General features: G+C 32.3%; 2 protein-coding genes across 2 annotated transcripts; one reads left to right on the top strand and one right to left on the bottom strand.

The window, feature by feature from the left end:
* Positions 1 to 4481: 4481 nt before the first annotated feature.
* On the bottom strand, positions 4482 to 6939 carry HELRODRAFT_166817 (hypothetical protein; the record flags this gene model as incomplete). Its single annotated transcript, XM_009012015.1, has 3 exons — positions 4482 to 4709; positions 5833 to 5949; positions 6919 to 6939. 3 exons carry the CDS (start codon positions 6937 to 6939, stop codon positions 4482 to 4484), a joined length of 366 nt encoding a protein of 121 aa, XP_009010263.1.
* Positions 6940 to 7262: 323 nt separating this feature from the next.
* On the top strand, positions 7263 to 9306 carry HELRODRAFT_166816 (hypothetical protein; the record flags this gene model as incomplete). Its single annotated transcript, XM_009012014.1, has 3 exons — positions 7263 to 7457; positions 8948 to 9011; positions 9194 to 9306. 3 exons carry the CDS (start codon positions 7263 to 7265, stop codon positions 9304 to 9306), a joined length of 372 nt encoding a protein of 123 aa, XP_009010262.1.
* Positions 9307 to 13774: the final 4468 nt, after the last annotated feature.

The raw sequence follows: 13774 nt of genomic DNA, 5'->3' as shown, positions 1-13774 counted from the left end.
AAGCAACTACTTCACTAATAACACCCAAACAATTTCTTATTGCTTGTACATTCGAACTTTTTGATAAAGTTAAATTTAAAGCATGGTTATAACAAGGACACCAGACTGCATTCACTGCAACTTTTTGAATTTCAACTACTGCTCCTTTTTGTAACGAAGACATAACACTGCAACCATCTGTTCCCACATCAACACAGTTTTCTAGAGAAAGGTGGAACTTGTTTGAAAACATGTTTATAACCGATTGACCAATAATTTTGCCGTCAAGAATAGGTTCAGTGTCAATTGATGCAGTAATATCAGATTGGTAATTGTTGTCATGTAGATCAACAAATCCTGCAAAATCTTCTCGAACTGATTCATCAGGCAGCAAGTAACGTAATATTATAGTCATTTGCGACTTATGTGATGCATCGGTTGTCTCGTCAATCATAATAGCATAATACTTTGATTCTCTAACGCGACTCAAAATTTGTTCACATATTTCCTCCCCACAGCATTTAATTAACGCATTTTGTGTGGTTTTGCTAATATAGGTTGCTGATGCTCTAGCCGTTTTTAAATGATTTTCTAAATTTGAATCTCCACTGCTTACTCTAAATTTTAGCAATTCTCGGAAATTACCTTCATTTTTAATCACATCAGAATCTTCATCATCTTTGTCTAATATACTGCCATCATCTCTGTGTCCTCTGAATGGAATACTTCAGAGGTGGACATGGGTCCATTTTTACTGATCCAACCCAACCCATCACTTAACTCAACCCATCCCAACCCAACCCGCCTGAAAATGCAACTTTTCAACCCGACCCAACCCAACCCACGACCCATCTGCACGAGTCGCAATTTTACCAAACAGGCAAATTTTTACAAATGATATTTAAAAAGCAGAACTCAAAAATACAAGATCATATGTGTAATAAAACACACTGGTGAAGTAATTACACTGCAAGTGTAATAAAATAACATGAAAATTAATTAAAAATTAAATGTTACTAATATTTTCCCACAACAACGTCAGAAACATCAAACTTTCCATATTTGGCACCTAACTCAACACAGCTCTGCATCAAATTGAGAAGCCCTTTATTTTCAACAGATTTGAATGAGTGGTAACCATCAACACAGAAAAAGATCTGTCTATGCTTCAACATCATTAATTCTTGAGGAGACGGTTGAATTTTTCGTTTCAAGCATTGCTGGATTTTCAACTGTGACTGGCAAGACTACAGCACAATGTTTAATATGTTCTTGCTGATTTTTAGTGCCAAAGTTTTTACCTGATGAATCTTTAAACTGATATACCTTATTGCACTTAATACATGCACAATAGTAATTCACGGGAATTTCGCTTTCATCATTTTCCTTTTTTTGAAAAACCATGTGAAATTTCTGCCAAATTTCTGATTTTAAATTTGTGGGTGCTTTTAATATATACCACCCTGTTTTTTCTGGAAAGAATAAATATTTAAATACTTAAGTATGTTCAATCAATCAATTAAATTTATCTAATGAATGGGATTTCTAAACTTCAACAGCGCCCAACTAAAATTTGAAAAATAAACCATTTCTAGGTAGAAAAAAGAAAGAAAATGAAACATGAATATCAGGTAAATAAGTAAAATGAGCAATTGAGAAAAAATTCTGATGTCTGTAAAGTGTAACTGTAAAGACTGAAGAGATTTGAAATTATGAAAAATAACAATTAAATCTTTAAAAAAGGAATTAAAACATAAAAAATGTAAAAATGTTAATGTGAAATTTATTAGATTTTTTACTTTCGCAAACTTAGCAAATTTAAATCACACAAACCTCTCAAATGACGCTGAATTTCTTCTGATTCTGCCATACTTGTAAATAAAACTAATTTTCTCGATCGGAAAGAAGTTAACTTTTACTCAACTCAATAATCACTAAAAGAAAGTGGAAACGATAGACCAAAGATACAATGATATTACAGCGATATAAAATACACCGATTATTAACTAGTTAAAATGTTCGTTTAAGAATAAAAAAAAATACAGAAATAAATTATTTATAATAAAATTTGAAAATTTCAACCCAACCCACACAACTTTAAAAAATTTGGACCCAACCCAACCCAACCCAACCCATGGGTTAACCCAACCCATGTTCACCTCTGGAATATTCTGCCTTCCTAAAAATATAATTGTTTCCACAATAGGTATCAATCTCTGACGATTCTCTAAAACCTGCTGAAGCCGTTGAGCATTTACTCTGTTTATAATATTTATTGCTGGTTCATTATAGTTTTTTAAAAAACACCTCCCTGCTTCAACAGCTTCCTTGTGGTATGTTGCTTTGTCATGCATTGTTAAATCTCCATCTTTGCCAAACAGTTTAGCAAACACTTGTAATGGTTGTTTAACAAGCTACTGAAGTTCCATTTGTTTGTGAGATCCTGCAGTCAGGTGGTATGAAAATAATGAGCAATATTTGCAGTACAGTCCTTTTTTATTATCTGAATAAACTAGCCATTCATATTTTTCCAGATGAGAATGATTAAGATATCGCTTTTCTTGTTTATTTTTCTTCTTGTGAAGTGAATGTGGCATTTTGTAGTCAGCTGGTGGCTTCCATGGCGATTCTAACAGACTTTTTTTTGTCAAATCATCCATAAATGTTCCAACAAATTTTCCAATATCATTGATAAACTCAGTATTTAAAATCTTACTAGAAAATGCCTTAGCAATTTCAGCTGTTCCAGTCTCAGTTGAAATCTGTTCATTTTCAGAAAAAAGACTACCATGAGCTATGACTACTGAATTGACATTCATATTCCGGCTGTTGCTGTCCATATTATTACTTGTTTCTGTTATCTCATGTTCAACATGTTCAGTAGAAATACTATTACTTGTTGACGCTTCTGCTGATGTGGTTGGAAGTGGAAGTTTAGTTGTTCCACCAACTTCAGTAGTGACAGTAAAATTAGTTGTAATTAGTTAACAGACTTTTTTCTCTTCAATGTCACAAAAAATGAATCCAAAGTGCTCTGTGGTTGTAAAAAATTTGTTCTCTTCATTTTCTTCCGATGATAATGGTTTGTTGTAATTGTTCCTAATATTTTATAGTATTATAAACAATAATTAATGAATGTTTTAATTTAAAAGTAACTTGTATTTACTATTTTTGTCGTTTTTAAGTAACACAACACAATACACAATCATGGCGCTTGAAAACGAAAGTTAGACTGTTTAAAAGTGAATAGTGATATAAAATTAAAAAATTAAAAAGTGCATATTTTAAAGGATTACTTAAAACTACAATAATGGGATCCGTAGTAAATAATATGATTACTACATCACTCTTTTTAATAGAACAGAGTAGATTTAAGTTTACTGACATGATACGGGAGTGCATGCTACCGCGAGCGTGCACACTTGCACCGTCTTTGCCGATGCGGATACGATCGCGACGTATATGCCGTAATGTCTTAGTCACATAAATTGTTATTTAAAGGGCAAATTGAAAAATAATTTAAACGTTTTTTTATTTGTGGGCTTGCCCGCCTTGCAGGCAGTTGTGGGTTGCCATGATGGATAAAAATCGCCCCCCTTACTAGATGACCTGGATCCGCCCCTGGATGTTCATTGTGATGTTGTGAGAACTGATGTATCCAGATAATACAAGGAATCTATGATCTAACGTCGTTGTTTTCATCACATTCGTCGACATATTTCTATAGTCTTCTTCATCTAAATACGAACCATAAACATCTCTGCTCTGCCAAGGCTCCGTCACTTTTCAAAATATTTCATCAACCAACACTGGGAAACGAGCATTTCATCATGCTGCTGCTATCGTCTGGAATTCTCTTCCTCCTGACATCATAAATTCCAGTTTTCTCTATGAATTCAAATCAACCTTGAAAACTTATTATTTAAACGCTGCTTTTAGTTAAACAACTATAATTTCAATTTGTAACTTTGTTTTATTATTTGTTTGAGCCATCATACTTATTATTACTTTTATTCATTTGCCGTGACTTTTATTATATTCGTCCGGGGGCGCCTCAGTCGCATGCATTGGTGCTTCATAAATGACTTTATTATGTCTAAGTTTTATAACATTCCAATAATTAATCTAATGCAAACATTTTAACAATTAAAAATAATATAGTTTTAAATTAAAAATATATTTATAATTTAAATTTTTTTATGACGATTTAAAAAAAACTAACGTAAAGGCAGGTTTAAGCGCACTTCACATAGCATCCTTTATGGGGAATACTGATATAGTAAGATTACTGTTGACTGAAGGAGCTATTGTTAATTCAACCAATAACCACAATGAAACTCCCCTCCATCTTGCTACCAGATCTTCACAATTAGAATCATGTAAATTACTTATAAACAATGGAGCTGATATAAAAGCTAAAGGAATGGTTATTATATGTTCCAATTTTTATGTTTAATCAATTGTTATGTTTAATCAATTGTTTGGGTATGCAGAACTTTTTGTTATGATTGGTTGTTGCTGCCGTCGGTGGTGTTGACATTGTTGCCGATATTAATGTTGCAGACGGTGTCGTTGTTGTTTCCATAGATATTGAAGCCGTTGTTGACGGTGTTGTTGCTGTTTTGCAAATCTTTGTTGGCACTGTTGCTGATGATGCAGTTGCCGATGGCATCAATGTTGTTGCTGGCGGTGTTATTATTGTTTTTGGAAACATCGTAACATCGTTGTTGCTGTTGTTGTTGGTTTAGTTTGAATGTTTGAGTTATTAGATGATTGAAGTTGTGGTAAACTTTACATACCCGTTGATGTATATTGAGGCCTTTTTTGTTCTTACATTGTTTACCGCAAGAGCAAGTTTTTGAATTTATTATTGTCGGAATTAAGTGAGAAATTATCTAACGAATTTAACTTAAATATATATGGCAAAATGTAATTGTTAGACTTTACAGTAGAACGTGCACTGTTAAAATTTCAGTACCTTTTGTTCTACGCCACGAGTGGCGGTTAACGTTAACAAACGGCTTATTACAGTATTAGCCTTTATTTGCGTTTGTAAAATTAATTAAGCTAAGTTTTAAAATAGAAATAAAATATATAATTTAATTTTTAAAAGCACCGCCCTAATCCTTACAATATTTCTAATCTAATTAACTCAATTAAAACTGAATAAGTCGAAATTAACCGAAGATACCTAATAAAATTAGTAAGTTGAACAAAATGGCCAACTCTTTTGATAAAACATACGCATAATAATAATAATTATAATAGTGTTATAACCGTGGGAATGATCGAATTGCATTGCATTATTTATTATTCAGTTATTGTTATCTTTGTAATCTTTGGGTTACAAACCATAGATTGTAAAAATTGTATCTATGCTAAAAACCGGACTATGAATATTTTTATAAATACAGCGCTCCATAATTATAACAATAATTATCTATAGTACGCCATATTGTAAAATGTTTATGTATTGTAAAAGAAAGCTGTATAAATAGACCGACAACACGAGAAAAAAAAGAACACGAAAAAAACACGAGTAGAATAACACGAGGAGTACAGCTAATCAGAAGACGGAGCACAATTGACGTAAATGTAATTAATGTGATTTTATGTAGTTGTTAGGATTAAGTTACTTTCTATTACTGCTGGTATTAAATAAACGTTTGACGTAGTTTACGTTCAAAGTTGTGTTCATCTAACGGAGATCTTGAACCTACGGATAAACGAACTCTTGACTATCGTTGGAAGCTACAAAACGGTGTTAGAGATATAGCGAGTACTGAAGCTATAACATCGGTGTTGGTAGTTACGGGGTCGAAGAGGTTACGACACTGGTGTTAGAAGTGGGACCTCCAGGAAATTACACACTGTTGACAGAGGTAAGATTCCGATAGCTGGAAGCTCACTGCGGTAAAGAATACCAGGACTAGAGAACTCGATGTAATTAGTCGGACAAGAGAAACTTAACTACTGATGAATAGTTGTATTCCGTGATTTACCTGTTGATTAGTCATTGTGCTGTATTCTAAACGATTTAACAATCGAACAAACGAGGGATCGATTACTGTCATCTGAAATAAGTCTGCTTAGGAATCAAGAATCCACGTAAAAAGAAATAACCATACCCTACAAGTATAAGTTATAACAATATGTTCTGAATATGAGGCCAAATCGAAAATTGATAGGCTCACCTACCAGTTCTACCAGTTTTTGAACACCGAATACTCGATGATTATCTACCGTGCATTAAGGTTCCAGTTTTAATTTCAACAACTGTAACTGCAGCATTCAACCGAAAGTTGAATGATTTGTTGGTTTGTCAATTCTATATCTTCAAGAACCAATTACAAAATAATTCAAAGCAGTGTTGGTTTCCGCTACGAGAAGGTTTCGTTCATAAACTATAGTAAACAATTCGCAATCGGTGGAGTTTTGGAGGTATGCGCTGCGTTGCCTGTGTTATTATAACTTTTAAATTATAACAGTTTTAAAAACGGTGTTTTTACTCAAATGTGTGAAAGAGAGTTAAAATAGGGGTGAGGCCAGGTGAGATTACTAAATTAAAATTTCCATTTGTATCATAAGTTGAGATTGTTAGAATCTATATATGTATATATATAATATATATATATAATATATAATGTCGAGGAATTGTTATGCAACAAGCAAAAATGTGAGGACAATGATAACTTCAAATATTAAGAAGTAAACTGGAGTTTTTTGGAAGTAATCCAGTTGCAAATCAACCTTCCAAGTATAAATTTTTGAAAAGTAGTTTGTACATACGACATAAGTTAGCATCCCAGAAAGCAGTTATCAATATACACAATTTGATTTTATTTCAGAAGAATCAAACGAGTGAGCAGAAAAATCAACTTTTTAGAATTGAATTATCAGTAAGTCTGAAAAATATTAAGAGTTTCTAAGTAGATTGACCTTGAAAATTTCCAAGAACATGTAGAAAGAAAAATGAAAAATATGAGTACAACTTTATATATACTTTAAATCGTACCCGAGTTCAAGCACTACATCACTTGATGAATCAACATTCCAATTTGAATGTAATAAATTTGATAGCAACATCTTATATCAAAAAGTAATTAAAAAGTTGAATAGAATTGTATGTGGACAAACTGGGCATAATTAAGCAAAAAATGATTGCAAGCCTTATTTCAAATCGAATTTAAAGTTTGCTCTTATTAAAAATCATGTTACAATATTTACGTTAATTGTTTTTTATACTGTTCTATATTTTCATGTTTCACTTATTTTGTTAGAACATGCACACAGCGTTGCACATTGGAGCACAGCTGGGTCATCAAGATATTTTAAAATTACTGGTTTCTCATGGGTCAGATTTAAATGCTCAATCAACAAATTATCTCACACCTCTTCATCTATGTTCTAGGGAAGGAAATTTAATGGTTGCTGAAATTCTTTTAACATCGGGAGCAATTAAAGATGCCTCTTCTAAGGTTGATAATTTTGTGTGTTGTTTTTGCTATTTTCGTTGTTTATTAGCATTGTTTCATTTGATATGATAGAAATTCGTTTTTTACGATAATATAAATAAATAAAGACAAATTAAGACTTTGAAAATATTTGAGAGGGAAAAGTACAAAAATTCTTCTAAAACAATTTTGACATTTATCAAGTGTGCTTATATGGGACTTAATATTTTTACACACATAATTATACAATATATAAAATATGGATAAAGTAATGTACAATATGAATTAATAATAATACTGTTTGGTTCAATTGATTTTTGTTTAACATACATAACCCTTTAGAAACTTTTTTAATATCATTAACGTCTTACTATGTTGCATATTAACTTATTGACAAATTGTAAGGGCCAGGCAAGCAGGCCTTTGATTCCCGAAATAGCTTTTAAGAGTTCTGCTTTATAATTTTGAATAATTTTATAATAAAATAAAGAATAATTTGACAAAATATTTGAAATCAGTTGATGTTGTTCTTTTTCTTGGATTAATATAATTATTTTAAGTTTATTTCAAATTTACGATTAAAATAAATGCCAAGTGGTAGTTATTAGTTAGTTATTCGTGACTGTATTTAAATATCATTACTTTTTTGTGGCAGATGGAAATTTCATATTTGGTAATTATTACAACTGCACTAAAAAAGAGAATAATTCATATTTTCATCAATTAACACATGTTATCGTAAAAATAAAACATTTTTTATGGTTTTATTTCAATTAAGACAGTCTTTGGATTATAATAGTTGAGTGAAAAAATAAAAAGACATTAAAAATATTTAATGAATTTATTAAATATTTTAAAATTTTGATATTAAACTTTTGAGATGATTTACACAAACCGAGGAGTGGATGTATTATTGAACAATAAAGTGTCTAAACATTTAAAAAGTTTCTGAGCGGTGTCAGATAGAGTTTTGTTGGTCAAAATACACGCAAACCTTTTAACCTAGCTGTTATTCAAGTTTATGCACCAACGTCCGTTGGCGATCTTGATAATGTTTTAATAACAAAATAGTAAATCTAAAAAAATTATTATGATGTGTGACTTGGATGCAAAAGTTGGCTCAGAAAAAATACATGACTTGTTTGGTTTTCATTGAATAGTTGAAAGAAATGAAAGAAGAGAAAAGTTGATTGAATGATGTGTCACAAATGATCAAATTATTACCAACATCTATCTGGTTTGACAATCACCCAAGGAGAAAATATAATATACATGAAAGAGTCCCGGAAACAAGACAAGAAATGTAGTTAATTATATTACAATAGACGATATCGAAATGCTGTTTTACAAGTCAAAAGTTACTCTGATCACAACCCAGTTGTTTGTAAAATGAGGATTAAGTTCAAGAAAATCAAGTGTGAAATGGCCCCAAAATGTTTGAACTCTGTCAGTCTGTCACAAAATGACTTTGAAGTCCAGAATGACATAAATAAATTAAAATATTAAACATTTAGGGATGCCCTCACAGAATCAGCAAGGGAAGTTTTACCTGTGAAAGAGCAAAGAGGTCAGAAATAGGTAACAGATGACATTGTATCTGATGGATGAACGACGGAAAGTAAAAGGTTGCAATCCTGATAGTTACAAAAGCTGAACAAAACAATCAAAAAAATGTGTTTAGAGGCAAAAGAGACAAGGTTAAATGACAAGTGAGAAATCATTGAAGATTGAAAACAGTAATACAAATGCAATGTATAAAGACATCAAAGAAATCACTAGAAAAGGGGCTTGTACCGTTTCTGGATGCATAAAAGCTAAATCCGGTGAAGTAATCTTAGAGAAAGAAAAAGGACTTGAAAGATGGACTAATTAACGATCTTTTTGATAATGTCCGTGGTGAAAAGTCTTTTATCAAAAAAGACGTAGAACAACCAAAGATACTTAAATCTGAAGTTCACGCCGCTCTTTCCAAAATGAAATCAAATAAAGCGCCAGGTCCAGATGAGATAGTTGTTGAAAAATTAAATGCCTAGATGAATATGGCATTGAAAAAGTGACAGAAATTTTGACTGAGATTTATTACAGTGGCAAAATTCCTGAAGATCTATCCAAGTCAATATTTATTGCTTTGCCTAAAAAACTTAATACAACGGAATGTGAACTACATTGAACAATCAGCTTGATGAATCATCTTACAAAACTTCTCCTGAGAATTCAGATAATGAAAGCGCGAAGCTAAATCAGATCTGAAATTTCAAATGTCCAATGTGGTTTTGTAGAGGATTGTGGCACAAGAAACGCTAAGAAACGCTTTATGCTACGAATAATCAGTGAACAAGTGATTGAAATGAAGCAAGACATGTTTATATGTTTTATCGATTACTCCAAAGCTTTTGATATCGTGAAACACGTGGAGCTCATGGAAATATTGGAAAATTTTGACATTGATAGAAAAGACACGAGAGTTATCAAAAGCTTCTATTGGGAACAGCGATGAAAGTTGGTAGCAATAAGACTAGTTTCTTCGAAATAAAGAAAGATGTTAGGCAGGGCTGGGTATTCTCTCCAGACCTGTACAATCTTTTTAGTGAGATCATCGTGAGAAAGAAAGATATTCTTGAAATATCCATTGGAGGCGTGAATATTAACAATGTAAAATTTACTGGTGATACAGCTCTTATAGCAGATTCAATGGGAAAACGGCAAATTGTTTTCAAACTAGTTTTTGAAAGAAAACGCTTGCAAATTAACATCAACAAAACAGCAACGGTTATCAGTAAAAGCAAAACCTTATCTGTTTCATAATCATTGATGGTAAACAAGTGAAAGAAGTCAACAGCCTCATTTATCTCAGGTTGTAAATGTGATATGGATATCAAAAAAAGAATAGCTGTGGCTATAGATGCTTATTCCAAAATGAAAAACATCCTCACCAACAGTAAAATCAGAATATCAACAAAATTAAAACTGTTAGGGTGTAACGTTTTTACTGTGCTAACTTACTCCGAACTGAACAAATTCTAAAGAAATGGAGAAAAGATTAATGCTGCTGAGATGTGGTTTTTGAGAAGAATTATGAAAATTAGTTGGACCTTATGAGGATGTATTAAAACAGTTAGGTTATTAAAAAAGGAAATTACTACAGATAATCCGACGGAGGCAGTTAAAGTTTTTTGGTCACATCATGCGGAAGGAAAGAATGGAAAATCTAACAACTACTGGAAAGATTGTAGGGAAAAATGATCGCGGTCAACAGCATTCGTGAAGTCCTTGTGTCACTTGTTAAATATTGCCACATATAAAAATCGAGTTTTGTGGAGGTCGATGGTTGCCACTGTCCTGAAAAGCACGATAAAGAAAGAAGAATGAATTCATGTTGAATAAAAATTTAAGTGGTTGAAAGTATCAAAGAACTATTAAACACCAAAACAATTAAGAGTGCGAAACAATTTAACAGCATCGAAACCACTCTATCTCAAAACTATTTTACGTACGGTTCATTTAAAAATGTAAGATTTTTTTGTTATTATTTTTATTTTTAAGTTAAGTTTGCATAAGGCCACCAATATTTTTGCTGTATTTTTTTTAATTTTTATTAAGGTTAGCTCAAACGTTTTTTGTAAAAAATCCAAATATGCTCTACTTGTAAAATCGATTGAAACTTGAAAAGCATAAATCATGAAATAATCATATTTTGTTTAGCACTTGAATATTTATAATGGTAACAAATAAATATAACATAAAAAATATAAAACTTTTATGCATTAATAAACTTTCTCACAACGATAAAATTTTGCCATAGTTTTTTTCTTAAACACTTCACACACCGTAAACATCTTCTAAAATACTTGATTTTGAATTATCATTTTTGGAGTCGAATGAAAAATATCTGATTTCATTCTTTTTAAAAATTCCGACTCAGTCATCGACTCCTGCAAAAACCTTCGACCGATTCACCGCTACAACACCCTGATTTATATAAAAGCATTAGTTATAAAGTATACAAAATAAACGATTTCTATTAAAATAAAGAAATAATAACTATCTGACCTCGAACATTTTGAACCTATGTAAAAAAATTTTTTTACTTAATCAACCTAATTTTTATTTAATATACTCATTCTGTATATTTTTTATTTTAGTTTAGATTCAGCTATCTGAGGCTATTTAATCATTTATTTAATTCTAAAAAATTTCTTTAGACATCTAATGTACATATTTGATTTAAATTCGATATAAACAATTGGTGATTTTCATTTGATGATACGTTAATTAAATTAGTCTAGGGAGGTGGGAAAGGGACAACAAATGCATTTGTTCAGCTTTACTTGATTTTCATAAATTTAATTTATATCCATTTGATAACTAAGAATTTTATTTTAATATTAAAAAATCTATACAGAAAGGATTAACTCCGTTGCACTTATCATGTAAGCAAGGTCATCTGGAAATGACAGAGTACCTCTTAAACGTGCATGCCAATCCGAATATTCCTGACAAGTTTGGACTAACATGTCTACATTATGCTATACAGTATGGATATCATAAAATTACATTGTTACTTCTTCAACACAAAGCTGACGTTTTTGCAGTTTCAAAAGTGGTTTTTTTTAACTTATTATCAAGTATTGAATTCAGCAAAAAATAATGTTTTTGTTTTTTGAAACGGCAGAATGGATATACGCCCTTACACCTAGCAGCTCTTCATAACAGATATGTAATTGCCAAGATTCTTGTTGAGCATTATAACGCTAATCCTATGGCAAAATCATTGGTTTTTATTGATTTACTTTATTTTAATTTTACTTATTCATAAAAAATCTTATTGTGTTTTTATGTTATTACTAGACTTAAGGTTATTAGAATATGAGTTATTAATTATTTTATATTCAATCAATCAATTATTTTATTATGGTTGAAGAAAGAATTTCGATTTTGAAGCAAATGTAGAACGTTATTTAGGTTTAAGTTTAAAGTATTTATTTGGTTGGTTGGTTGGTTGGTTGGTTGGTTGGTTGGCTGGCTGACTGGCTGACTGGCTAGCTGGCTGGCTGGTTGGTTGGTTGGTTGACAAAAAATAAAATTATATAAGTCTTATATAAATAAGATTTATTATTTGACGTATTTATTTAAATAATAATTTAATAAACAAGATGGGTAAATCAATATCAAGTACCTAAAGTTTACAATTCCAAGTTTCCAAAAAATAATACACAAGCATCAAAAATAGCAATTATATAAATAATAAACCAGTATAATAAAATGAATAAAATTGAACATACATGGATGTTCAAATGAAAGTTTAATAAATAATTACATATAAACTAATTGTAGACCAAGGGGTTGGAGGTTTGGTACCTGGAATGTAGGCACGTTGACAGGAAGAAGTTTGGAAGTGGTGGAGGAGCTGCAGAGGAGAATGGTTGACGTGGCTGCATTACAGGAGGTCAGATGGAAGGGTGAGGGTACAAGGTTTGTGGGGGCTAAAGGTGGAAGATATAAGTTGTGGTGGAAGGGGGATGATGGTACGGGAGTAGTTGGTGTGATGGTAAGAGAAGAGTTGGTGGAGAAGGTGTTGGAAGTGAGGCGGAGAAGCAATGGGGTAATTGTGGTGGTGATGGTGTTTGGAAAAGTAATAGTGAGGGTGATATCAACAAAGTAGGAAGGAAGAGGAGAAGGATAGGTTTTATGATGATGTTTCTGACGAGATTGGGCAAGCGGGGTTGAATGAGTTTGTGGTGTTGTTGGGTGATTTGAATGGTCATGTGGGGGCGGATGCAGACGGATATGAAGGTGTGCATGGGGGATGGGGATATGGTATACGGAATGAGGAAGGGCGTAGAGTGTTGGAGTTAGCGGATGCACACAGCATGGTGGTGGGGAACACTTGGTTCACAAGGGAACCAGCGCGATTGATTACTTATAGGTCAGGGGAAAATAGATCGATGATCGACTATATATTGGTAAGGGCCAAACATAGGAAGTATGTGAAGAATGTGAAGGCGATACCTGGTATGTTGCAGCATAGTATGGTTGTGATGGATGTGACATCAAAAGAAATGGGGAGGAGGAAGAAGGATAAGTTTGTGGCAAAGAGAAAGACATGGAAGTTGCAGGATGCAGAGGTGAGGAAGGCATTTGAAGTGAAGGTGACTGAAAATTGGGAGAGTGGTAAGGATGGAGATGTTTGGGAGAGATACAGGGACTGTGTGTTGGCTACGGCAGATAAAGTATGTGGATGGACGAAAGGAAAGTGTAGGCATGGTGAGACGTGGTGGTGGGATGAAGATATAAGAAGGGTTTTGGAAGTCAAGAAGGAGAGGTTTAGGGTATGGAGAAGG

This window comes from Helobdella robusta, assembly GCF_000326865.2.
Source record: "Helobdella robusta unplaced genomic scaffold HELROscaffold_10, whole genome shotgun sequence".
NCBI lineage: Eukaryota > Metazoa > Annelida > Clitellata > Rhynchobdellida > Glossiphoniidae > Helobdella > Helobdella robusta.
Note: the sequence above shows the minus strand (reverse complement) of the source record. Positions and strands in the feature narration are given on the sequence as shown.